Source organism: Chaetura pelagica, unplaced genomic scaffold (genome assembly GCF_000747805.2).
Source record: "Chaetura pelagica isolate M959 unplaced genomic scaffold, ChaPel_1.0 scaffold369, whole genome shotgun sequence".
Classification (NCBI taxonomy): Eukaryota; Metazoa; Chordata; class Aves; order Apodiformes; family Apodidae; genus Chaetura; species Chaetura pelagica.
This window is the reverse complement of record NW_009970235.1, coordinates 373,094-400,808: the sequence shown is the minus strand read 5'-3', so window position 1 is coordinate 400,808 and position 27,715 is coordinate 373,094. Positions and strand designations below refer to the sequence as shown.

General features: G+C 44.5%; 1 protein-coding gene across 2 annotated transcripts in view; it reads left to right on the top strand.

Annotated features, from left to right (window-relative positions):
- Positions 1–27,715, top strand: part of NEO1 (neogenin 1) — a 149,642-nt gene that overhangs the window by 87,194 nt on the left and 34,733 nt on the right. For both annotated transcript variants that reach the window (XM_010005894.1, XM_010005895.1), the window contains exons 7-12: positions 12,877–13,096; positions 19,216–19,370; positions 19,903–20,051; positions 21,055–21,193; positions 25,442–25,491; positions 26,326–26,470. In XM_010005894.1, coding sequence (XP_010004196.1) covers positions 12,877–13,096; positions 19,216–19,370; positions 19,903–20,051; positions 21,055–21,193; positions 25,442–25,491; positions 26,326–26,470 — 858 coding nt within the window. The remainder of the gene's footprint in view (positions 1–12,876; positions 13,097–19,215; positions 19,371–19,902; positions 20,052–21,054; positions 21,194–25,441; positions 25,492–26,325; positions 26,471–27,715) is intronic.

Sequence of the window (27,715 nt, the reverse complement as noted above, 5' to 3'; positions counted from 1 at the left end):
GTTGAAGGGCAGGTTGGATGGGACTTGGAGCAACCTGGGCTGGTGGGAGGTGTCCCTGCCCATGCAGGGGGTTGGATCTGGATGATCTTGAAGGTCCCTGCCAACCCAGCCCATTCCTGCCTAGCCTGGCCCTACCAACTATGATACTGGTGCTGCTCTGCCATCCCAGCAGTGGTTTAAGTAATTGTTAATTATTGGTAGCAGTGGCAGAACAGACAGCACTGGTGGCCCTGCTGCCTTGGGTGTGCAAACAGGGAGGGAGAACCCAACAGCACCACAAAAACCAGGGGAGGTGAGATGGAAATGAAGGCGTGGGAAGTGCTGTGCTTGCTCCAGGGGATGGAGCGGGTGGTTGGCAGAGTCCCCAGCTCCAGACTGAGGAGCAGTCTTGCCTAACTCTTCAAATATGCAAATGGCTGCTGTGAAAACCAACACTTCCCAAAACACACGGTGTTTCTATTAGGAACTATTTAATCAAGAGCTTTGCTCAAATGGAGCACATTTGGTTTTGAAAGAAAATTATTGCTTTCCTGTTATTATTCAAGGCAAATTACAGCACTTTGTTGCAGGCTCTGCTGTTCTTGAGAGATTTTTATTTTGCATAAGAGTTCAATTTCTGAATATTTACATGAAGAGGGGAACCTGTGCAGGGCTCTGTTGGTGCATTCAGATGCATTTTTACTGCCTTGGGTTCATATGTGTGTTCTATTTAGGGTTTTTCACCCTCCTTTCTGAAGGACTGGTTGTTAAAAGAAAAATGAGGTATTTTTCAAATATTAAATACTCATTATGGAATGTTAAGATTGTTACATTCATCATTTTGCTAAATGCAGTTACGGTTTGAATTTCTTTCCAATAACAAAAGCTGTTTTAAAATGGTGAGTTTTAAAGTCCACAGGGATAGCTAGAGAGATGTTTGGCTTCTTTCCTTCTTTTTTTATAGTGTGAGTCCTGTGAGCAAACTGCAGGCAGGGCTGGTTTTTCTTTCCATCCCCCCCTGGAACTCTGGTATCTGAGCTGAGCTGTGAGGTTCCTGCTCAGGGGGCTGCAGGAGGGGCTGCCTTCCCACTGCTGCCTGGGATGCCTCAGTTTTCTCTGGCACACCTTTTTCAGGGTTGTTTTATGAGACAGGAAAAAACCCAGATTGTTTCCTCTACACCAAAGCATTGCATTGTGAAATGAAACTGGGAGGAGTGTTCTTTATCACCACAGATTTTATGAGTTCCTTTAAAAAACAGGTTCATGGGCAGAATGTGTTTATCAGTGTATTTATATAGTCCCCATGTATTCTGCTTGGAGCAACCTGGGCTGGTGGGAGGTGTCCCTGCCCATGCAGGGGGTTGGATCTGGATGATCTTGAAGGTCCCTGCCAACCCAGCCCATTCCTGCCTAGCCTGGCCCTACCAACTATGATACTGGTGCTGCTCTGCCGTCCCAGCAGTGGTTTAAGTAATTGTTAATTATTGGTAGCAGTGGCAGAACAGACAGCACTGGTGGCCCTGCTGCCTTGGGTGTGCAAACAGGGAGGGAGAACCCAACAGCACCACAAAAACCAGGGGAGGTGAGATGGAAATGAAGGCGTGGGAAGTGCTGTGCTTGCTCCAGGGGATGGAGCGGGTGGTTGGCAGAGTCCCCAGCTCCAGACTGAGGAGCAGTCTTGCCTAACTCTTCAAATATGCAAATGGCTGCTGTGAAAACCAACACTTCCCAAAACACACGGTGTTTCTATTAGGAACTATTTAATCAAGAGCTTTGCTCAAATGGAGCACATTTGGTTTTGAAAGAAAATTATTGCTTTCCTGTTATTATTCAAGGCAAATTACAGCACTTTGTTGCAGGCTCTGCTGTTCTTGAGAGATTTTTATTTTGCATAAGAGTTCAATTTCTGAATATTTACATGAAGAGGGGAACCTGTGCAGGGCTCTGTTGGTGCATTCAGATGCATTTTTACTGCCTTGGGTTCATATGTGTGTTCTATTTAGGGTTTTTCACCCTCCTTTCTGAAGGACTGGTTGTTAAAAGAAAAATGAGGTATTTTTCAAATATTAAATACTCATTATGGAATGTTAAGATTGTTACATTCATCATTTTGCTAAATGCAGTTACGGTTTGAATTTCTTTCCAATAACAAAAGCTGTTTTAAAATGGTGAGTTTTAAAGTCCACAGGGATAGCTAGAGAGATGTTTGGCTTCTTTCCTTCTTTTTTTATAGTGTGAGTCCTGTGAGCAAACTGCAGGCAGGGCTGGTTTTTCTTTCCATCCCCCCCTGGAACTCTGGTATCTGAGCTGAGCTGTGAGGTTCCTGCTCAGGGGGCTGCAGGAGGGGCTGCCTTCCCACTGCTGCCTGGGATGCCTCAGTTTTCTCTGGCACACCTTTTTCAGGGTTGTTTTATGAGACAGGAAAAAACCCAGATTGTTTCCTCTACACCAAAGCATTGCATTGTGAAATGAAACTGGGAGGAGTGTTCTTTATCACCACAGATTTTATGAGTTCCTTTAAAAAACAGGTTCATGGGCAGAATGTGTTTATCAGTGTATTTATATAGTCCCCATGTATTCTGTGTCCATTTTACATTAGAACATCGAGCTGAATGAATGCTTAAAAACCATATTAGTCAGGAATTTGCTTTTATGTCTTTTTTCTGAGCTTTTTGCAAGTAGTGTGCATTGACTGAAGAGTAAATAATAGTCCTCATTCCCAGTGGTAATGTAAATTAATCTCAGGCAATTAAAAAAAAGGCAAGCATTTTGCTAGTCTGCTTGAGGCAAAAAAGTGTTAGCACAGAGAAATGAGCAAGGAAGCATCTCCCTTTCACTTTATGGAGAAAATGAGTGTTGCTGATGTTTGGGGGAGGGTCTTTTCCTCAGAATGGGGGTCACATTGTGGTTTTTAAGTCTGCTAGAGGCAAGGTTCATTCAGGGTTGGTTCTTCTCAGCTCTCTACCTTGTTGAGATGATTGAGGGAAAGCTTGTGTGTAAAAGGAGTTTGTTGATTCAGGATGGTAAAGCAGCAGAAAGTTTTGTAGCACTGAAAAGAGGAGGATAATGATGTCCAGGTTTAGCTCCTTGAAATGGCTTCCCCATAGGTCCAGGTGAACAGTCATCTCCCAAGGTGGGATGGGAGATGCTCCAGGGAGAGGTGGGTGCTCCTCAGCCTGGCTTGGTCCACCAACTGGTTCTCCTCTGACAGTTCTGGAGTCTTTCATACCCTTTCAGTGCTCTTGCAGCCTGCACAGAAAGCTCTCTGCCCTTTTTTTGGGGGGGACAAAAGAGGTGAATGGGCTCTGGGCTGAAAAGCCAATACGGAGCTTTTTGTGTGTCCATATGGAAGTACAGCCAGTTGTGCCACATCTGAGGGCAAGTGGGAGAGGGGAAAACCTCCTGTTCAGCAGTCTGTTGGTGCATTCAGATGCATTTTTACTGCCTTGGGTTCATATGTGTGTTCTATTTAGGGTTTTTCACCCTCCTTTCTGAAGGACTGGTTGTTAAAAGAAAAATGAGGTATTTTTCAAATATTAAATACTCATTATGGAATGTTAAGATTGTTACATTCATCATTTTGCTAAATGCAGTTACGGTTTGAATTTCTTTCCAATAACAAAAGCTGTTTTAAAATGGTGAGTTTTAAAGTCCACAGGGATAGCTAGAGAGATGTTTGGCTTCTTTCCTTCTTTTTTTATAGTGTGAGTCCTGTGAGCAAACTGCAGGCAGGGCTGGTTTTTCTTTCCATCCCCCCCTGGAACTCTGGTATCTGAGCTGAGCTGTGAGGTTCCTGCTCAGGGGGCTGCAGGAGGGGCTGCCTTCCCACTGCTGCCTGGGATGCCTCAGTTTTCTCTGGCACACCTTTTTCAGGGTTGTTTTATGAGACAGGAAAAAACCCAGATTGTTTCCTCTACACCAAAGCATTGCATTGTGAAATGAAACTGGGAGGAGTGTTCTTTATCACCACAGATTTTATGAGTTCCTTTAAAAAACAGGTTCATGGGCAGAATGTGTTTATCAGTGTATTTATATAGTCCCCATGTATTCTGTGTCCATTTTACATTAGAACATCGAGCTGAATGAATGCTTAAAAACCATATTAGTCAGGAATTTGCTTTTATGTCTTTTTTCTGAGCTTTTTGCAAGTAGTGTGCATTGACTGAAGAGTAAATAATAGTCCTCATTCCCAGTGGTAATGTAAATTAATCTCAGGCAATTAAAAAAAAGGCAAGCATTTTGCTAGTCTGCTTGAGGCAAAAAAGTGTTAGCACAGAGAAATGAGCAAGGAAGCATCTCCCTTTCACTTTATGGAGAAAATGAGTGTTGCTGATGTTTGGGGGAGGGTCTTTTCCTCAGAATGGGGGTCACATTGTGGTTTTTAAGTCTGCTAGAGGCAAGGTTCATTCAGGGTTGGTTCTTCTCAGCTCTCTACCTTGTTGAGATGATTGAGGGAAAGCTTGTGTGTAAAAGGAGTTTGTTGATTCAGGATGGTAAAGCAGCAGAAAGTTTTGTAGCACTGAAAAGAGGAGGATAATGATGTCCAGGTTTAGCTCCTTGAAATGGCTTCCCCATAGGTCCAGGTGAACAGTCATCTCCCAAGGTGGGATGGGAGATGCTCCAGGGAGAGGTGGGTGCTCCTCAGCCTGGCTTGGTCCACCAACTGGTTCTCCTCTGACAGTTCTGGAGTCTTTCATACCCTTTCAGTGCTCTTGCAGCCTGCACAGAAAGCTCTCTGCCCTTTTTTTGGGGGGGACAAAAGAGGTGAATGGGCTCTGGGCTGAAAAGCCAATACGGAGCTTTTTGTGTGTCCATATGGAAGTACAGCCAGTTGTGCCACATCTGAGGGCAAGTGGGAGAGGGGAAAACCTCCTGTTCAGCAGTTTAGCAGGAGGAATTCCCAGGCAGCCTCACCTCATTTTTCTGTCAGTCATTGATGGCTTTATTAAAGTCAAAAGAGGTGAAATACTCTAGAAGTTAAGTGTTGGATTAATGAAGTCAGTATGCGTGGAAAAGCGCTTAGGGTTGAAAGTTGCTGGCACCTTGGAGGTTCCTCTGGCCAGGTAGGGTGGTGAAGCAAAGAGACACGAAGGTCCTGCTGCCATGTGAACATCTTGATGAAAATATGTGACTGCAAACATCTCATTATCAAAGATTCTGCTGTTTTTCTGTCAGTTTTGGTACCAAATGCCGTTTCTGTACCATGCTTAGCGTTGCAGATGGAGTTTCGGTTACTCACAGCAAATAATGGAGAAAATGCAATAGAAAACATAAAAACTGTGTCTTCTAATTTGTGAGCCTGATGTCCCTGGCCTGACATGTGACAGAGGAGGGTTCCACAGTGGTGCAGGTGTGGGGCAGCCCTGGTGGGGGTGGTTCCTCAGCGGATGGAGGAATGATCCTGAATGATTTGTGCCATTGGAATTGCTGAAGTGATTCCAAGGTTAGTGGGTTTAACGTCCAGCTGGCCACAGCTGTGCTGTCTTGTAGGTGTTGGTCTGAATGTTCTCCTGTGTTTTCAGTTCCTGACAGATTTCCTTACCTGGCAGAATTGCACTCAAGGTTCTGCAGCTTAAATGACCTCATGAAGCACAATTTGAAGTGCAACTACTGATAGAAATTTGGATTTTTGCTGAAATACTAAATTTTGTTGTCCTGTTCCAGTCACATCAAGCAGACATGGATCTGGGTCTCACACCAGGTACACGGGGGTGCTGGTGGTGGTCACTAGGATCCCCAGGAGATTCAGGACATGGGTGTTCATTATATACAGCAGAAATTATTTGAATACAGTCTTTTGTCCTTGTCTGTTTATTCACCTTTTCAGTGTTGCATGGAAGCAACTCTTAGCAGAATAGGAGTCTTTTAATTTTTGCGAGGGAAGAAAGTAATTCAGTTATTATAACTTGATGTACTAAGACAAAGTACCAACTTGAGCAGGGTGGCCATTTGTCCTGGAAGAACTTGGGGCCAGTTAACCTGTTTTTCTTGGATTATGGTGTCACGCAGGGGGCTGTTAGGAATAACAAGATGGTGTCACTTCTGTCATAAATGTATTTAATTAAGCATTTGAAGAAGAACAGCAATTTGATATGGGTAAAAACCTGGGGACACACACACCAAAAAACCAAGATAACCCAAATTATGAAAGGATAGTTGGGTTGCAACTTCCTCATGTTATTATTTTATACTTATTGCATTGCAACCAGATCCTGCAGTGGGGTTTTAAAATGCAATTAGGGAAAGTGTAAAAAGGAAAATCAATGGTTTTTTTACTAGGACTCTTTGAAGCATCACAGCCTCTTAGACCTGATCAAAGCTAAATCCTTCTGCTTCAAGGCAGTAGAAGTGATACCATCCAGTAAAGCTCAAATCTGAGCAAATGGTGCATTAGGTGAAAGAAAGGAAAACATTTGAAAGTCTTCGGTACTTTTTTAGGATCAGTTAAATGACAGTTGATTTGAACAGGATTATTTATTGAGGAAAGTTTTATCTGTTAAAAGTAAAAGTTGAATGTGCTGGTAGTTCATACATTTCAATACTCCATGAGGTGGGTTGTAGCAGTGGCATGTTCCTCATACACGTCAGGTGACCAAGGGAATTGGACTCATCCCAAGCCATTCATATAACAGCAGCAAAGCTGAAAGCAGATAACATTCCTGTTCTGCTTTTCCTTTCTGTCACATATCCCGTGGTATAACTGGGACGTTATTGCCCAAAGCAGGAGGAAACCAAGAACATGCCAATAATGTGCCACGGGAGGAAAGAGGAAATCTAAACCGGAGGGGCTGGACAATATGGAAAATATTTCTAATAATTAACTAACAAATAAAGCAGTTCAGTGACTGGTTTTCAGGTGTGGCGTGTTTGACAGGGTTGTTTTTGAAAGATCCCATCAGCATCCTGAAACACTGATGACAGGATGGCACCACAGACACAAGTTCCCCTCCTCTGTTTTCCTGTCCCCGGGAATGACTCCAGGAGCAGGTGGAAGTCACATGGATGTGTCAAACTGGTGGACACACCCATAGCTCTTGCCTCTTAGACTTTACCAGCCTGTTGGGGAAATAAGAGTTGTCCCAGTGAGGGATTTGAGTTCTGATAAACCTTGATGGTTGTTGTTGAGTTCAGCTCCTTGTGGGTGTTTGTGTGCTCCGATGGGAGCAGTTGGCAGTCCAGACCTGTGTCCCATGTCTTCATTCCATGCAGCAGAAAGAGCTGGGAACCTCACAGTTTGCAAAACACAGGTCTGGAGGGAGGGAGGAGAAGGAGGAATCTTCTCTTACCCGGGTCCGTGGGATTTGTGTTGGGGTGTCTTGGTGTTGTGTCTGGGCAGCTCAAAGCACAACACTGTGTCTTGGAATCCCATATAAAGTACATGTGCTGTGGGTAAAAATAATTCCTAGTGGAAAGTTGAGTTCCTTTCCCATTTTCCTGCCTACCTCACCCTGCTGGTGGATTGCTGGCTGCCCTGCAACCACCACGTTGCAGCAGGTGAACAGTATCTCTGTTTGTTGAGTAGCTTGGGCACTGTTCTGTGGCCCATGAGAAAAATCACCGTGTGAAGCAGCAAAGGGACTGCTTGAAATATTTTGCTTTGTTTTTAACTTTTTTTCATTAGCTTTTAACTCGGTTAGATGCAGACAGATAAATCAACCAGCTTTCCTTGTCTATTGATCCAGAATGGAAATTGCCTGGCGACAGTTTTTAATGTATCCTCTGAGCAACGTTTCTTTAACCTCCGTCTCCCCAGCTCAGCCCGTGGCTGCAGTGGAGCCACTGCTGGAGGAGTCACTCATTTTAGGTCAGTTGGGCTGCTGAAAGGTTTCTTTCCCATCAGACAAGAGGCTGGATCTCAGCTGTGCAGCCTTTGTGCGATGCCAAACGGAGCAAGGACTTTTTCTTCATCCCTTAGAAAAACACAGCTGAGAAAAACTGACACATCAGCAGCAGCTGAGAAGATGAATCTGTTGGCTGTGTGTCTGGCAAGCAGCAGTGTCATGATTTTGGCATGTTCTTAGCACGTCACTTGCTGAAGACACGTAGTTTTTAATGAGCTCTAATGTGGAAGTGTGTAGGAAGAGGCCTGCAAAGAGTATTCCAGAGTGTAGTTACTTTTTAGAAAGTGATGAAATTCATGTTAGAAAGACGAGGCTTGTTGTGTGTGGTACTTGTTACACCCTGCTTCAAAGCTTGAAGTAATAAACCTGCTCCCTTATTGGCATTCAAACTAATTTTAGTGTAATTACTCATTAGCAGAGCTCTGCACTGCTGAGCAGTCTCCTTACAGGGCTGTGTACAAATCAGCTTGGAATGGCACTCTGGGCAATTTGCAGAAGAATGGGGGAAAAGGGAAGGAAATAACCCAGTTTTCTGAACCCATTCCACAGCTCTCAACAGCACCAAACTGCCACCAAGCTGGTATTTAATTGCCATTTTCCAGGGGAGAGTTTCCTTGCCTATTCATTGCTTCCCTCACTTGTACAATTTACATGTCCTTTGTGCTTTTCTTTGGTTCACAGTTTATTTTTCAGATGCCAGTAGGTTTTTTTGTGTGTTTGCCTGCTCTACCTATAATGCTGTCAGAAGGAATATTTCTGGGTTTGAGTCTTGCACGAGGACAAAACTGGGATGCTGTTGGTTTAGGAAATGTTGGCAGCTCTCCCAGACTCTTCATCTTGATGCCTGCAGGTTCCTCAAGTGCTGTGTGCAGATCACTTAAGTAAAAGGTGGATCTTTTTCATTAGACAAATACATGAGTATGTGGGATGTGTTTTAGATTAAGCAGATGAATTTAAAAAAATTATCAGGGGAATCATTTTCATTTTATTCCAATGTAATTATTTTGAAACAAAAAATTGTATTACATTTTAACTAAAGGTAAATATTTTTAGAGATAGGTGAGATGTAGCTTTTGTGTCAAGAATGTGGCATTTGAAGCAGAGCACCTGGCAATATTACACAGATGAGAAACCAAAGTTAAGATAAGGTGATGGAAGAGACGTGGTTTGCATTTCGAGCTCTAACAGGACAACTGCTGTGCTGGAGGGTGGCACTGTGAGCCTGTGCTTTGGAGTTTTGTTCTTTGTGAGTTCATCCGGCAGAAATTAATCTCCTTCAGTTTTCCTGGAATTAAAATGCACAACTGAAATAAATGGTGGCTGGAAGGAAGTTCTGTATTGAAGCAGCAACCTCCTGTTGTGCTGGCTAGGAAGGGTTTGAACTTTTAAAAGTTAAAAACTGGAAACACTTTGTATGTAAAGCAGTTTTAATCACTGTGAATCAATCAAAGGGTTCACCAGAATGGTTCAGAAGATGCTGCTTCAGAAGATGCTACTTTAGAAGATGCTACTTCAGAAGGCATTTGGCTGGTGCAGCTGTAAAACACTTTTTTCTTTTTTCAAATACCAGCTTCCCTACAGATTATTTCTCAAACTGTTTCATGATTCTAAATAATATTATTAATGTAATTAGCTAATAAAAGGCTAAGAAATTAAAGCTCTTTGCAAGGAGAAAATATTCAGTTGAAGTGTAAAGTGAACAGAAATGTGAAGATTTGCAGCCACATGGAAGCCAGGCAGGCACTCTGGGAAAGATGCTGAAAGCCACAGGTACCAGGGAGGTGTTTTGCAAAGTTCTGTACCTTGTTCCTCAGAGGCAACACAATGTGGAAGGAGTAAAGAAGGGGAAGGCTCCAGTCCAAGAGAGCTCAAATTAGACACAGGAGAAGCCTACCTGGGGTGAGCAGGGATATTGAGCTGGCACAATTTCCAGCAGAGAGGTGATAGTTGGGAAGATCCCCTGACCCTGATGCAGGGCTCCATGTGTCAGTGTTGAACTCAGAGGTTCCCACCAGCCCACATCTCCAGGCTGGCAGGTCCCCCTCTCTTCCAGTGTATCTGCTGCTCCTCTCAGTCTGGCAGAACCTGCAAACCTGCTACAGATGCTCTGTCCCACCATCCAGGTCCCTGATCAGATATGCCACCTTCTCCATCCCAGATCCAAGCCCTGGGCACTGTCCCTCATTCCCAACGCTGCCAGTTATTCCTCACCCCAGGCCACTGGGAGCCTGTGGGACCAGCCAGCTCTGCACAGGTCCCACCATCCAGTCCAGATTTGGCTTTGCTCATTCCATCTCTGCATTTCCAAAGGGTGTTTCTGTATTTTGCTTGTCAAGCCATTTTGGTCTCCATTTTGCCAGGAGCTCCTGTTCAGCCAGCTTTCTGCCATGCCAATTTGTCTTCTTGCACGTAGGAAGGTGGATCATTCTGGGGTTGTGAGTGGCTTGTCCTGATCTCAACTGCCTGTAAAGGGAGCTGGCCACAGATTGACACGTGTCCTGTGGCCATGCTCAGGTCAGCTCAGTGTCTTGCTTATGCCAAATACCTTCCTCAGTTTCTTCAGGATCTTAAATTCTTCCATTTGAAGGTCATTTCAGCTAACGATGCCACTGACTATCAAATCTCTGGACTTTATTTACAAAGAGCAAATGGTCATCTCTCCTGCTGGGCCATCCAGCACTGGTGTCACAGCAGTGTGTGCTGCTCTGAGTTGTGGTGGTGGTTTGGGTAGGAGGAAGCTTCTAGCAGTAGCTGTAAGGGCTGATAACTTTATCTAGAACCTTTTCTGCCCCAACACCCTGGTGTTGCCTCTTGGAACTGTGCCATCCAGGGGGGAAGCCTGGTCATGAAACACCAGACTGCAACAACATGGGCAACCCTGAGGGCACCAGGGCCCTGGCTGAGTGCAAAAGAAGTAAAACATGGTGCATTTCTATAAGAAACCTAATTATGGGAACATAAAAATAGTTTAGATTTTGCAATGAATGTGGAATTAATGGTGGAGTCTATTGATTGGGAGCAGGGTGCTGGAGATAACTTAATTGTGATCTGTGGCTGTTACAGTGTGAAAAGGATCATTAAGAAGGGATCCTTGTATAGTTGTCTTTCTGTGATCTGTATTTTCAGTATCAAAATACTCATGGCTCTGGGAGTCTTGCAGAGTCCTGTAAAGATAAAAATATTGATGTAAAAAGTCTTTAATTTTAGCATGTAATCAAGAAGAAACATGTAAGTGAAATGTACTGAAATTGGTGATTGTATTTACACCAGTAAGTGTTGGGGAAGTGACACTTTTCCAGATGAAACATGAGTGAGGGAAGGTGGAAGATGCCATGGAGTGGTAGCAGATACAGCAGCATGTGGGGAGGGAGGGAGGGAGGACATTGTCCCCTTGGAGCTGGACCTCGTTTCTGGGGGTATCTGGTCTCAAGAAATACACCCTTGTCTTTCTGGTGTTGTGTGCAAGTGACTCAGGGGCTCAAATGCTTGTGTTACATTGTGTAAATATGATAAAAGCAAATGGTTTTCTTCTTCCACCATGATAAGTAGTTGCCTAAGAAGTAGAAATGAGGACACAAGTCCTGCCAGTTCAAGACCTTCATGTGAGATGATGCTTTGGTTGACAAGGTTTTTTAGACCTTAAAATCAGGTTGTTGCTGGTGACCAACTTCCCAGTGCAACTGAGACCTTGCCAGTGTGTCTGCCTGAAGGTTTAGTTGTTCAGATGATGTTTCCTGGGTGAGTCAGGTGGTTTGTGTGCAGTTTTCCCCCTGGTTTTGGAGACACAAGTCAGCGTGTTCTGATTGTACGTTATGTGGAGGTGCTGCAGCTCTCAGCAAGAGCTGTACTAGGCCTGGAGTCTCTCTGGGGACACTGAGCCATTTTAGTTAGTTTCTGTAATTAATAAGTGAATAAAAGTATTTACCCTCATGGCTTTCTGTTTGGAAAATGTCACTGGGTGGTGTAAGCTTGGTAAGTAGTTAAGAATCCAAAAAAAATCAGGGTATCCTGAGCTTTAGGGTTTTGTTACTAGTTGTGCTTCCTGTACTGCTCTGTGGTAATTGGGGTCCAGCTGCTCAGAATATTACTGTTAGATTTACTGGCTGGATTGCTTTAATAGGATTTGGAGAACAGCTATTTGTCCATTACAGCTTGTGCTGTTAACTTGCCAACCTTCTAACGCAATAATCCCGGAGATTTATCCTGGCTTTAGAGTGGTAATGCAGGAAGATGGACATGACCTACTCCCAAAAGTTTGTAAAGCCTTTGTATCATGTGAAGCAGGAGTTGTTTATGGGGTCTGTGTAAGGTGATGTCATGTATGTTATGAGAGGGAGGAAAAGCACTGATGGAGAGAAAACAACAAGTTTAGTGAAAGTTAGAAAATCTCTCTTGCAACTGCCATGCCAAGATGGTCACCACGTCTGACCCCTGGCAGCAGCAGGACCCACCAGCTCAGAAGGCAGTTACCCTGTGCACTGACCTCAGTCTGTGCTGGCACAACCTGGATGAGTTTGCATTTCCTACGTGGGTTTTGTGCAGTTTGTGGCTTTTTATGACTGGGAATAGTCAAAAGTAATTCTGCATGTTAATGAGATAAAGTAGAACCTTGGGTCTGGGTGTCTTTTTGAATAAATACTACAAGTTGGGGCTTTTTCTTGTTAAATGTTTGGTATCACATCTGGTTTACAAAGAAATTAAAGTCTTGTTTGCCACTGGCATGTCTTCTTCAGAGGTCATATTTGATGCTCAGTTTTCACCCTTCCCTTTCCCGTGCCACTTCCATCCCAGTGGAGACCTGCTCTGCTTGCTCAACAGTGACGTGTCCTTTACTATTTCCCATTAGTTTTCAGTAGTTACCTTTGCCTGCATGTTGGCCTTCAGTTTAATGGCCTTTTTTGTGTGTGTTCATTTTCCTTTGTTTCCCATCGTGGTTTTGTTTATTTCTTTTGTGTTTTTTTCCTCCCCCCCTGTTTTTTCTTTTTTTTTTTTTTTTTTTTTTTTAAACCGTGGTGATGTTTGCCCTTCATGTTCCCCAATGTTTGCACATGCCAAGATGTTGCCATCCCAACATTGCCTCCCACTTCACTGACCAGTGCCACTAATGACCATCTAGCACCAGCTACAACAGGACCACTGCCCTCAGCCCCCCGGGACGTTGTGGCCACCCTGGTCTCCACGCGCTTCATCCGGCTGACGTGGCGGACGCCTGTGTCAGACCCTCAAGGGGACAACCTCACCTACTCAATCTTCTACACCAGGGAAGGTATAAACAGGTAAAGATCTCACTGTGTCAAACGTGCTCTTCTGCGTGCAAGCTTTGCTTTGAAACACTGGAAACCTGAAGTCTTTTCATGCTTAAAGTCTTCCAGGCTTCAGGGACAGAGAAGGGTTGCGTTTCCTTCCCTCCTACACCCTGATTACAGGAGGACACTCTTCCTGCTTTGTTGCTGCATCTACAGATCCTTAGGGACAGTGCTTGTGCATGGGTTTGATTGACTGCAAACAGTTGCTACCTGCTTTTAGCAGACTGCTTAGAAACCAAGAGCAAGCACAGGCTGTAACACCTCTTCACAAACGCTGACACTGCTATCAGTGCCATCCACAGTGGCACAGAAACATCTTCCAGATAATCCATATGTTATTGAGCGTGAGCAGTCACTTCAGGATTCAAAACACTACATGTAGTCTGATTCTAGAGAGAACCATGTGGTGGGTGTTGGTTAAACATGGATTCTCTCCTGGTAATCCCTGGGAATAGAAATTTCATTAATATGAAGCACTGATGAGTTTTTTCCCCTGCTATCCAATGTTTTAGTTCAATCTACCCATTTTTCTTCCTGATGGGCTCTGCTGCCCAGAATTAGTTTCCAATTGTTGTGATGAGTCTGAAGAAGCTGGAACTAACCATCGTTTTGAGCAATGCTTAATTAATTGCAAATTGGCTTGCTTATCAGATTTATTACTCAGGAGAAAATGATCTGTCTACATAACTGACTACAGAGTGAGACAAAGCTAAGGAAGTAATTAGAAGAGAATATAAAACATGCTGCTGCTTTAGGTGAAGCTTTCTCAATTCTCTGGACAGACATCTTGTCCAGGCTCATGACGATTATTTGAGGCAATTAGTAAAAGTTGCTTTGCTTCACAAACATTGGTTTTCTCCTGCTTTTTCTTACTTTGGTAATAGTCATTCTTACTGGAGATGTTTTAAGTGAGACAGGAAAAGTGGTGGGATCTTGCCAGCCATCCTTGTTTTTGGCCTCAGCTCCATCATGTTCCTGGTTGTAACACCTCTACCTGCTGAGTTTTTATTTGCTGGAGACACCTTCATGCCTTTCCCTCTACCAGCTCTTGCTTTGAGGAAACCAAACACCTCCCCTTTCACTACATACGAGACTATAGAAATCTAGAAGATACTCCTCTTGGGCCAAGAAAGCATGTGCAGAACAAAGAGGCAGCTCATCGTGTGTGGTGAATAACTGAGGAAACTGCTGTCTCCAGTTCTTGCCCAGCAACCCCTGGGCTGGGGTTCAGGCAGTCCATGCAAAGTTGACACAGCAGAGTTCTTCAGCTGGTGCTTGAGGGTGAGCACGTGGTTTCACTGACTTCAGTGAAATCTTTATGTAAGTGTCCTTCTGGCTCAGGGTTCAAAGTAGGCTCTGAAAGCCTTTTATTACCACATGCTATTTTCTCAACATCACCACTGCTTTGCTTTTTGGCAGCTTTTCTGTTATGCCTCATAAAGACAGTTGGGATTGCACCTTTCCCCCCTTGGTATGAAAATAGGGAGATCCTGCCTGGACTTAGAGAAGGAGAACAACACAATTTTTAAAAAAGGAAAGAAGAGAGTTCTTTTCTACCGTTGCCATGTTCCATGGTGTGCTTTGACCAGTTAGTTGAGCCTTGTGGCCCTGTAGCTTGGTTACTGAGTGAAGAAATGGAGGAGGGTGTCACATCCACCTAAGCAGTCAGAAAACGTTGCAGTGCAGCTGGGATGTGCAACCCTCCCTTCTTCTTTAGCATCAGAAATCACTGCTTAAATGATCACTTTGCAGTCCTTGAATTATACATGATCATCCATCTTTGCTGTGGTTTGAAGTGCAGATGCACCATCTCCTCAGACCATTATCTTTTTGCCTACATGTACCATTTTCAGGGCATGTTACTGGATCCCTTTAGTAACCTGAGCATTGTCTCTTTCCTGCTCGTATTTGAGCACTGACCAAACTCTTGGATTTATTTACCTCTTAAGTCGGGCTTGTGAAAAATGAAAAAACCAACATGGAACAGGTTAGGAAGATATTCTGACATCTCTAAACCATCTTGAAGGCACCGTAGAAAGTCATCTTTGTCCTGTGACATCTGCAGTGCCCAAGGTGTGAGCAGCTCCTGAGGCATCAGCTCCCTGTTTACATTCCTTTTCTTTTTATCTGTTCAGTAAAAGGAGACACACACAACATGGTCAGGTGCTCCTTAACTCTGCCCTTTGAACTTATTCAGAGGATTGCAAGATGATTGGAATGTGGTTCCACCCCCTCCCTGTAATCATGGGGCACTCCTGCTTTTCCTGTGCCCCATGTCAGCCTTGTGCCACCAACAGCTTCAGCTGGTCCTGTCCCAGAGAAATTATGTGGTTCATGTTTTAAACTCGCTGCTTGCAGAAACATGTTGGCCCCCGAGTTGGATGTTACAGATTTGTAAGCAGCAGAAAACAAGGAATTATTACAGGAAAAATGCAAAGGCTGCCAAAGTTGTAGCGGTTGCTTGTACCACTCCTGAAAGGATTAAAGCTGCTTCTGACGGTGTGTAGTGTCTGCTGGGAATGGAAATGAAGATCTGTTGCTCTTTGAACAGAGAAACTGCATCTGTCCATGGAATAGAAGTGTTTCAAAGCCTGGACATCAGCTGTGACAGAGGCTGCTTGTTTCGCAGGCTACAGAACGTCCCCAGCTGTGACTTTCCTCAGGCCACACGTCTTCACATCGGCTTGATGATGTCAGAGGGAATTGCCTATGGAGTTGGTGTCTCATGGCTTTATTGTCACAGCTCTGCAAGAACTCAAATAGCCTGATGAGATAAAAATTACTGTCTTCTTTATAGATGAGTTCACCCTTGTATTCCACGTGGAAGGCAGCTCCCCTGAAAGGTTCTGAACATTCCAATGTGTTGGGGGCTTTGGAGGGAAGGGAAGGCTTAGTTCTGTGCAACTTCAGACAAGCACTCCAGCAGAACTGCAGACTTTCAAGATTTGGACAAAATAATAGACAGTCCATTTGCAGGTAGAAGGTGGTAAATAGCACGTGTGAGATACTCCAGTAATACCAAACTCCCAGCTCAATGTAGCGTGCTTCAAATACAGAAAATGGAGTTTAATTGTGTGTAATCACACTGTCAAAATGTCTCTCTGAGCTCCCTGCCAGGCTCTGCAGCTGACACGGCTGGTACTGACAATACTCACTTCTGAATAATCCCCTGGAGGTTGTTTCTTGTATCAAGTGTAACTTTAAGCTTCACGTTTCCAGATCAACACTTGTTTCTGGTTTTGAACCATAAGATTTTTCCCTTAGGCACCTGATAGCTGTTTTAAACCTTAACTGTCGTTTACAAAGCTCTTTAATTGGGGATTAAACTGGAATGAGGGAGAATAGCCATCCTGTTCTGTGGGGTAATACAGTTACTCATCCAGACCATCTGGTTCGTTACCTCTTATGCCTACCTAAACACACCAGAGCTCGTCAGAGCTGCCCAAGGCTCCCTAAGAAAGGGCATAACTGAGAGATTCATGTGACACTTAATTAGATTAATCTCAACATATTTTTAACATACTGTTGTGTGAGGGACTGCACAGTTCCTAGTTATTACTGAAAATTGCAGTCCTGTGACGGGGCTGTCTGGTTTTTGAGAAATGTTGTCATGCCATGAAAATAATTTGATTTTTTTTTGGCAATTTTAAATAATAACCTGGGATTGCTGATTATTTTTTTCTTCTTCTGGAGAAAATCAGTGAGTGCATTTACACTTGAGGCAGAAAATGCAATGCACTTTGCATGTCAATGGGAGACGAGTGTTATTCCACAGCTGGGAATCAGTTGGCACTTATTCTGGGTTTTCAAACACCATCATTGTATCTAAGACACATTTTAAAGAAAACCATCCATTTCAGAATGTGTTTTCCAGCAAACATTTTGCACTAGCTAGAATTGGAAAAGTTGTTGAGGGAAAATATTTATCTTTTCCCCTGCCCCCCAGTTTCATTCTGTGGTGGGCAGGATATTTTTTTAAGCATCTCTTGTGTCTCTGTCAGCTTCTTTCCTGCAAAAAAATACACTGTACAAATCTTTTGTAAACATTTTAAATTCTAATATGCTATAATGATGCTGTTCATTCCATGATGGATATTTTTTAAAAGTCTGAAATCAATCAAGCTGTTCATGCAATGCCATTTTAGCTCAGCTTTCATGAAGGAGAATATTCTAGAAAACATTCTTTAGTTACAGGAAGGGTATTGTTTTCCTCTGTAGATTCAGTGTCATATAGACACAGTGTAGAAATCAACAGGGATTTCAAAATGTTTGCAACCAAATTGTGCTAATTCAACTGTAGTAGCTGATTTGAAAAGAAGCAAATTAAAAATTAGGATTTTGGCTTCACAGAGAGTGAAAGAAACTAAAGCATAATGGGTGGAAGGTAGGAAAGGAGGGACTGGAATCATTCTGCCTGGGCTCCTGCATTAAAAATGATTTAAAAGCAGCTAATCACTGGGATGAGAATCGTCTGCCCTCTACTGTAGAGCGAAACAAAGTGGCAGACAAAAGGGAAGGAATTTTATTCAAAGCTGTCACATTTTCCCTTTGTTTTCTCAGTGGGGAAGTTTGTGATCTCTTCTTTTGTAACTGCTGGTGTTTGGGTGTGCAGGGCACAGGCAGGTCCCTCAGGGCAGGACAGGTGTGGGTGTTGGCACCTCACACAGTGAGGGTTTCTAAGCCCCCAGCACTGTGTTGGGAGGGAAGGCTGCACTTGGTTGATTATTAATCTTTTAATCTTCCCCTCAGTCCTGAGTTTGGTAAGACCCAGTGGAGATTCCTGCACTGTGTCTGGTGCAAGCCTGTGCTTCCAAAGGGGAGGAGCAGGTTCCTCCAGGAGCGGGAGGTGTGAGGGGAGTAACTTACCCCCATGCCTCAGGACCCTAAGGTCTTCTCCCCACTGGGTCACAGCTTTCATAGAATGGTTGGGATTAGAAGGGACCTTAAAGCTCATCTAGATCCAACCCCCTGCATGGGCAGGGACACCTCCCACCAGCCCAGGTTGCTCCAAGCCCCATCCAACCTGCCCTTCAACACTGCCAGGGATGGGGCAGCCACAGCTTCCCTGGGCAACCTGGGCCAGGCTCTCACCACCCTCACACTCCACAATTCCCTTCTCATGTCTCACCTCAATCTCCCTCTTCCAGTTTTCATCCCTTCTCCCTTGTCCTCTCCCTCCCTGCCCTTGTCCCAAGTCCCTCCCCAGCTTTCCTGGAGCCCCTTCAGACACTGGAAGGTGCTCCAAGGTCTCCCAGGAGCCTTCTCTTCTCCAGGCTGAACACCTCTCAGCTTGCAAAACGTCGGCGTTTTTCCTGAGCTGAACAGAACGGCTCCTTCCCACACTGTGCCTTTCCTTTGGGCTCTCGCAGTCAACCTGGGGGCCCCGTATCCCGGGGCTGTATCCTCAGTGGTGCCAGGGATGAGCCTCCTCACCCTGGGCTGAGAGAAGCTCTTCTCATGGTCCTGCTTCCCAGAAAACCTGGGGCAGAATGTCCCGGCGCGTGGGGCTGGGGAGAGCAGTGAGACACGGGCAGACGGGGCCTGTTGGTGGCTCCACTGCTTGTGTGGTAACAGCTGCTGGCCTGGTGGGGGGTGAGACACAGCCCCTGGATGTCCTGCACAAATCTAAATATTAGGGAGGAACTAAGTCATGTTTGGAGGCAGAAGGCATTCAGACAGCTCCTTTGAAAGACACACAAAAAGCAGCCTCACAATATTAACAAAAAATGCCTTAAATCTCTCCAGACTCTGTGCGCTGCTTAAATATTTCTTCTTCTGGCTTCAGAGTAGTGGGATAAACTGTCACTTTGAATTATTGCCTGCTGAGGCAAGAATAACAGAGAAACTCCTTAGAATTCTGTGATGTCGAGTATAATTTAGTCTTCAGTGCGTTTTTTTTCCAAAGAGAAGTTCCAATATCAGAAGCTGTTTGTCACCAGTGATTTAACATATTATTGTGATGTTGTGCAGCATAAATAACCACATCATTAACACATAAGGTTCAAACAGGATACATCTTTCTTTACCCCTCCAAAACCCTCTTAGTAACCAAGGCTTGTTTCTGTGCCCAAACCTTTTGTTTCCCAAAGGGAACGTGTTGAAAATACAAGTCGTGCTGGAGAGACACAAGTGATGATCCAAAACCTGATGCCAGAAACAGTTTATGTCTTTCGAGTGGTGGCTCAGAACAAGCACGGCCCTGGAGAAAGCTCCACACCTCTGAAGGTGGCAACTCAGCCAGAGGGTAAGCTGGGAAGAGTTGGAGGTTTCACCTTGGCATTGATGTTATTGTTGTTTTCCCCCCTTCTTGACCTTTTCCAGAAGAAGTTCAAAGTTGCACATGCAGACCATGGTTTCAAAATGGTTTTCCAAGTTCCCAGGTGGCCATGCTTGCGTGGTTTATTCTCAGCCTTAAGAAGAGCTGATAAGACATTCCTTGTTAACATTTCTAAAGTTCCTGGTGTAAAATAAATACTTTAAAATTGGCGTTAATTGGAAGAGGAAAAAAAGGAAAGTTTTTAAGAAAATGTGGGTGTCTGGGGTTTGTTCAGATCACTTGGGATATGAGGAGTCTGACCCAAGGAGCAGGATCTCGTGCATACCTTTTGTGCCACCTTTGCCTCCACTAAGGAATCCATGTGAAATCCTGAAATACGCAAAAATACTGATCTTGTAACTGGAACTGCTGCTTTGTGAAGGTGACTCCAGAACACTTGGGTCTGGCAAATGTTGTGCTTAGCCTTGGTGACGAGCAGAGTTCCATGCTTACCTTTCAGTTCAGCTTCCTGGCCCAGCACCCAACATCCGAGCCTACGCCCCTTCGCCCACCTCTGTCACCATCACCTGGGAGACGCCGCTGTCTGGCAATGGGGAGATCCAGAACTACAAGCTGTATTACATGGAGAAGGGGCAGGACACTGAACAGGTACAGAGCCTGGCTTTTCTTGCAGGACACACAACAGCATTTTGTTACTTCATGATGCTTTTACCTTTCATTTCCAGACACACTTTGTGTTCATTTTTCTAATGGAATCCGTTAGCCTAAAATACAGAAATATTTAAAATGAAAAATCCAGCATGAAGTGTGCTATATCTTTGAATTAAAGCAGTGTTTTATGGGATGGCTTATTTAGGTGTTCATCAGCATCGTGTAGCTTTGGGGATGTCCATCTTATCAGAAGAGGCAAGCCCAAATGAAAGCTTGATCATCCGGTAACAGTCATGGTTCGCATCGTGCCAAGGATGCTCATCTAGTTGTAATAGGTCAGCTGGTTTTATTTTAGTGAAGTGGCTAATTATTGAGTTTAGCATCATCCTTAAACTGACCTGTTCTTACTTCTCGAGTTCTTTGACCCAGTGGTTGGTATTTTGGTAGTGATGAGTGTCTAATGGATTAAATTTCTTACGAACCCAGTGGAAGGATCCAGAATGTTCCATACAAATATAGGTTGCCACCTGGGAATAGTCACAACTTTGGGAGGATTAATCCCAGTCACTTAGTTTCCCATGGCACATGGCTATGAGTCCAGCTTTAAAAAAAAACAAAGGGAAGAATATTTTGGTTAGCTTTTAAAAAAACATATCTGACACACATTTTCAATATGAAAGTTGTATTCCTCAGGTAAAATACCTTCCCTGCTTCTGCATCCCACTATTGAGAGTAATTTAGTAATAATAAGTTTGCCAGATCCTTTTTAATTTACAGCACCAATGTCCATGTTATGATTCAGATTGGATAGTCAGAATTTTCTCTTACTGTTGGCATCTTTGAGTCCTGGCTTTGTAGGACCTGTAGGTTTGATCTGCAGGTGCTGCAGGAAAGGTGTCGCTCCTGCTTGTGAATTGAATACTGTGCTGAAAGGCACATTTGGGAACAGCTGCAGACCTGATTCTGACCTTGGCTTGTGTGTCTGGTTCCTTATGAACAGGATGTTGATGTGGGAGGACTCTCCTACACCATCAGTGGATTAAAGAAGTACACTGAGTACAGCTTCCGAGTGGTGGCCTACAACAAACACGGGCCTGGAGTCTCCACCCAGGACGTTGTGGTACGAACCTTGTCAGATGGTAAGCTGCTCCACTCCAGCCCTTTCTTCTTGTTTTTCTTTTCAGAGATTATCTGGTAATTTCCTTTAAGTGAATTTTTAACCAGACTTCTCCAGCTTTTGTTCATTGTTGCCCTGTTTTCTTAATAATGTGGTTGTTCCTTCTGGCCAGACATAGTGAAAGTTCCCCTGGAGGGTTTTCAAATTGGGTGAAGGAAAATTACTGTACCTGCAGAAGCAGCTGGTGTTCTGATTACAAAACAAAGGTGTCCTTCATTTCCACATCAGTAGTTTATTTCATGGGTTATTGAGTCTTACAAAGTATTAAGAATGGACAGTAGCACAATCATAGTGAAGGCAACAACTCCAAATTCTTTTTTAGTCTCTCTAATATTTTTACATACGAGCAGATTTTTGCTCTTGGAGCTCTTCAGTTTTAGTTGTGCTCATATGGGAGAATGTTGCATGTTTCTTGGAGTCCAGCACAGATACTAAGTAGTCAAGGTGAGCAAATAGAGACACATGCACAATTGGAGAATGATCAGAGTTAAGGTAGCTCATTTTTTATGCAGAAGGTTAATTGTCGAGAAGAACAGCCAGACCAAAAACATTCCCAGCCTGGAATCCTCTCTCCAGGAGTGACCAAAAGCAGAAGAGATGAGCAGAATATTGTTCCGGATTCTGTGTCCAGAACTTTGTTTCTGGGGCACTTGGCAGTGGTCTCTGTGCATTTACTAACTCAGTAACCCTGTCAAACCCTCTTTAACATGTCACCTTTTATCATCCGCAACATCAAGTGAACAAAGATCCCACCACTAAATTTTCTGTGAAAAATCACCCCTTTTTGTCTGTTTTCCACATTCCCAAGTCACAGAAATGATTGGCCATTTCTGGGGAAGCTGTTTCAACTTTCAGTGCCCTTTTCTGGACTGAATTTTTGGCTTGTTCTGAGACCTGAGGTGACATTTTTGAGGTAGACTGATCTTGGTGGAATTGGGCTGCTTATAGAACCATCATTTTGCATATAGTCAGGATCACTTTGTTCATGTGTGTTGCTTTATCTACCAAGAATTTCATTGGTCCCTTCAACATCCAGGCACAAAATGTCCTGAGGACTTTCTGCAGTTCTTCACCATCAGTCTAACAGTTGTCACCTTGCTGCTCATCCTCCTTCATCACTTATGAATGTGTTGAGCTACAGGGGTCTTGGCACATACCCTGTGGAGCTCCACAGGTCATCTCCCACCACGTACCTTCCTACCTTCTCTTTTCTTTTAACCAGTTGTTAATTCAGGCAAGAATTCTCTTCTGTCATAGGGACCTTAAAGATCATCCAGATCCAACCCCCTGCATGGGCAGGGACACCTCCCAGCAGCCCAGGCTGCTCCAAGCCCCATCCAACCTGCCCTTCAACACTGCCAGGGATGGGGCAGCCACAGCTTCCCTGGGCAACCTGGGACAGGCTCTCACCACCCACACGCTCCAGAATTCCCTCCTCATGTCTCACCTCAATCTCCCTCTTCCAGTTTTCATCCCTTCCCCCTTGTCCTCTCCCTCCCTGCCCTTGTCCCAAGTCCCTCCCCAGCTTTCCTGGAGCCCCTTCAGGCACTGGAAGCTGCTCTAAGGTCTCCCTGGAGCCTTCTCTTCTCCAGGCTGAACACCCCACCTCTCCCAGCCTGTCTCCAGAGCAGAGCTGCTCCAGCCATCAGGTCATCTTTTTGCAGTCTCCTCTGGACTGTCTCCAACAGCCTCATGTCCTTCCTACTCTGGGGTCTCCAGCACTGGACACAGTGCTCCAGATGGGCCGAGTTGCTTCATTTCTTAGGGACTCTCCAGCAGGTTTGTGATGCAGGATTTCCCTTTCAAAATGAGAAACACTTTATTATTCCTCCATGGATATGTGAATGTCATGCTTTATTAGAGCCCCAGTGTATTGGCCTAGTACAGATTTCTGACTTATTACTGGAAGTTCCCAGAAGTTTCTCCAGCAGAATCCCTTCTTACTGGCATCAAATTTCCCATCTCCCAGTACCAAGGCAACTTGTGATGGTTACAGCCTTTTCTAAGTCATGCTCCTGTTTTGTTCCCAAGTTCCTTGAGAATCCCAGGTAGATGGCATCTCAGCCTGGGAACAGGCTGCTGGTTGTTCTATCTTGCTCTTCCATAATCCCTTAGATTGAGATTTCAGGTGGAGAGCTCCTGCAGGTCCCTTCCTTGTACAAGATGTCATGGAACCCCCTCCTCTTTCTCCCACTCAGCACAAATGTTAGTTGTGTGGCCTTATTTTTCTCTTTTTCTGCCATAGCCTGAGCATCTGGTAACTGCAGAGTTTCCTTCGAGGGCTTCCAGTTCCCTATTTGTTTGAAGATGAGATTAGTAGTTGTAACATCATTTTCAAGTTTTCCTGAAGCTCATTCTGGCCCAATTTACGTTTTCCCATTGAACCTACAGAGAAGTGTTTCACACAGGTTGCTGAAGGATGTTGTCTTGCTTCTTACAGTCTTATAGCCCTGCTGCTTAACTCTGCTGTGCTCTTCTCTTCAGTCTCATCTCTCTGGATGAAAGAGGCACATTTTCTCCATGTGTTTCCTTCCCATGGTGTCTTTAAGCAATCTCCTTGTTTCCTGCAGGGATTTCACTCTGAGCTTCCTTTAGCTCCTATTTAACAAGCTTTTGCATTTTTATCTGGGTGTTTGCTCCTAGTCTAAGGGTGTTATGGTGGTTTGTTGCAGCACAGCTCTTCAGGTATTACAGTTTGAATCAAGGGGTTTGTGCTGCTTACAGGGATTTCTGCTCTTCTTATGGTCTGCCTGATTGATGGGAAGCAATCATGTCCTGCAACTGGGGATATGATCCCTGCATCCCAGCCTGATGCAGGGAGGGATGCACTTCCCTGACCACCCTGTCCTTGCAGTCTCTCTGAACCATCACCTTGTGATCCTTGGGCCTGGGTGCTTGTTCTGCACCAAACCCAACTGGGCTCTGCCTTTCCTGTTGCCATTGGGGTGTCAGCCTGTAGGAAATCCACTGGATCTGTTGGCCTGGTTCTTAATCTGAGTCAAAGCTTAATTTGACACAAAAGGAACTGTGACCATGGTGAGATGTGTCTATGGATGTATTTACATGCATGTATCCTGGGTCCTGCTGATTGTCCTTCTCTTGCCAAGCCTGCAATATAGCCATTAATAATTAATCACTCCTTGTGAAACCCATGACTTTTTCAAAGGTTTTTTTAAGGCACCAACTATGTAAAATAAACACACTGACAAAAGGTTCACTTCATTTCCTCCTCTTTACCTGTATTGCTTTTTAAAGCACTTAATCCCTCACTCTAGTGATTCCAGACTTAGCTCAGATGGGGAAAAGGAAAAACAAATCCCAGTTGACTCCATGTCTGTTGTGGGACAGTGGGAGGGGGTATTTATTTAAGCACACCCCAGTGTACCTTTCACTTATCAAAGTGCTACTTTCACTTCATACACTCAGGAGTGTTTTCTTAGGTATTGTTGTGGCTGGTGTGAGTTATTGGGAAAACACATTATTCAGGCCAGAACAATCTTAAGTCCTGTTGTGCTACTTTCCTGTCCTTGTTCTTTGCTGGAGCCTCACCTTCCTGCCACTGAACCCTTATCTCTGCCTTTGAGATAACAGTTGTGAGGCTGAAGTGCTGTGAGGAGCTTTCCTTGCCCTTGGGTTCTCTCTTACATAGCCTTCTTGTCTAATGGACTTGCATTGACATGACCAGCAAGTTGCTACAGCTGGTAAAGAACTGACAAAGGGTGGAGGCTTAAAAGCAGAAACTGTCTTTGTGATGCACCTCAGCTGGTCAGGGACACAGAGACTGTTGCCTGTGAGGTTTTCCTGTTACAGAAAGTCAGGATAACAAAAAACATGCCTAGAATTTTAAAGGTGGGTTCCCATCATCCAGCATGCAAATGAAAGGCTTGATTTTGAAAAGTACTGAAAATCACTTTCACTAGTGTTTTTTTCTCAGAGTTTATGGGAGGTATTTTTTAATATAAGACACTTTTTATTTAGATGCCTGTGATAAATAAAGGCCTGAATAAGAAGTGAAGTTTGTTCTTTGTGATGAAAATATGTGAAACTCCAAAGCCAGACACTGCAAAGTACCTCTGGGAGGATTTTGTAGTTACTTTATATAGTGTCTTAAAGCAGGAAGGTTTGTAGTCTCACAGAGAGTAGCTGTGTATGCAGGGATTTGATAGAGAATATGGAAATGCTGCAGTTGTAATTCCTTTAATGTTTCTAGTCCCCAGTGCTCCACCACAGAATCTAACGCTGGAGGTACGGAATTCCAAGGTAAGATGTGGGGAATTTCCTGTTGGCAGTGAGTCAAGAAAGGGTGGGTGGGTCTTAGGTTGACTGAAGTTTCAGGTCTTCTTTCTACGATGCTGCTTTTCAGCTCTTGGTGTATGACTTGCCCAACAAGACCATCTCTGAAATCCCTTGAAACATGAGAACCCCAACCCAGCTGTGGGTTGTACAGAACAGTGAAGACAGTGACAATGGAGCAAAGCACAGAGGCTAATTATGAAGGAGGTTTAATCAGGCTCAACAGCCAGAAGCACCAGAGCTTAAATGTGTTCTTCTTGATGAGCTGTTTTTTACAGTGTGTGCACACATACACGTGTTCATAGTGTCCTGGGCAAGAAGATTCTATACTTAGCCATTATGGCTTTAGTGATTATGATTGGAGATGTTTTAAAAAGCCTTTTGTCCTGGTTTTCTAAACTCTTTTCCAAACACCTTCTTCTACTGCCTGTATGAGTAAATATAAAGAACTCCCTGCACGTACAGTGCAGTTCAGGTGGTGTGTAGAGAAAATACCAGAGAGATCCTCAAGTAAATAACCTGAAGAAAATGAAAGGGAAGCCCAAGGGGCCATTTGTGAAATCGGAATCAGAAGGTCTCGGGGTTGAAGCACTTTGAGGTGAACCTGGATAGGCCCATGTGTGAGCTGGGCTGGTGCTGGGTCACAGGTTCTGTGCACACACCCTGGGCTTCACCACCTGGAAATGCAGCGTTTCCTGCACGCACCTTTTGCTCTTGTCTTTCACAAAGTGGTAGCACTAGAGTAGTTTCTCTTGCTGCATGACAGGAGATGACTTTGCAGTGACCTTCTGCCTCCCACAGAGCATCATGCTGCACTGGCAGCCTCCTCCTGCAGGAACACACAGTGGGCAGATCACTGGCTACAAGATCCGGTACCGGAAGGTGTCCCGCAAGAGCGAGGTCACTGAGAGCATCGGGGGGACCCAGCTCTTCCAGCTGATTGAAGGTGAGCTGCTCTTTGCAAGCATTTCTTATCAGACAGGGGTTTCTAGGGCAGCTTTAGTGGGCTGAGGCTCAGAGGCATCTTTATTTACCTTGGAATTACAAATGAGAACACTTTGAGTGTTTGCGAGGCAGCGTGGGCCGGTGGGTGGGAACCCAAATCTCGTGGCCTGTTTTCTAACCCTCATTTCACCACTGATTTGCTAAGTGGACTGGACAAGCCGTGTCAAATCCTTTATAAAAGGCACAGGGGTTGCACTGAGCTCATGGTACCCAGCAGATCCAGGAATAAAAGCCTGGAGAAGGGTGCCAGGGGTGGCTGGGTGTTGGGCAGACTCCCCTGTGTGCAGGTGGACACAGTGTGGGTGTGTTCAGCCACAAGCCCAGCTCAGAGTCCTGCAGAACCATCCCACCTGCTCTCACTGACATCAACCTTTCTCCTTCTTTCTGGCATAAGCATCATATATCCCCTCTTTATTATGCACACTTGGTAAATCCAACCTAGTACATTACTTAGAATAAAGTCCACAGTGTTACCAAAACTAGAATTATGTTTAGCAGAAATAAACACCAAGTAAGAACAGGAGCAAGACTAGATTTAGTTCATTTTTGAACTCTCTGTAAGTGAACACTTGGTCTAAAGAGAAGCAGTTGTGCCTCTCTAGAAGGTGAATATGCCCTGAATATGCATTTGCTCTCAGAAACTCCACCTGTGACTCAGTAAGTTGCAGTTTTCTCAGAGCAGGAGTTGGTATGTGCCTGTCACCAGGGTGTATTTTTGCCAGCAGCAGAGCCAGGTTAAGAAGTTCCATGTATCAAATTTTGAGTGCTTTTTCATACCACTTTGATTATTGATTACATGCTCTTATGCACCATAAACCACCTAGTTGCTAATTTTGGTAACTTGCTAATTTTGGTCGCTGTTTGTGCTCTACACCTGTGTAGATGGATGGGAGTGGCTCTGGACTTAAAACTAATTAATAGCCAGCAATTAAACCTGGCTGCATCTCAGGGTGTCTGCAGGTAGCCCCCAGGCAGTGTCCCCACCTTGTCTGCCTTGGTCCCAGTTTAGCTGCTGCCCCCCAGCTGGTGTCACCTCCTCAGCGCAGCAGTGTGGGGTGGTGCTGGGTCCCTTCCTCACCTCCCAGTATGCTCTGGTGGCAGTGGTGGGTGAAAGGCTTCTTACCATGGGGTGATACCTGGGTTTTAGTTGGGGGGTGGGATTCCTGTGCCATCAGCTGGCATTCCT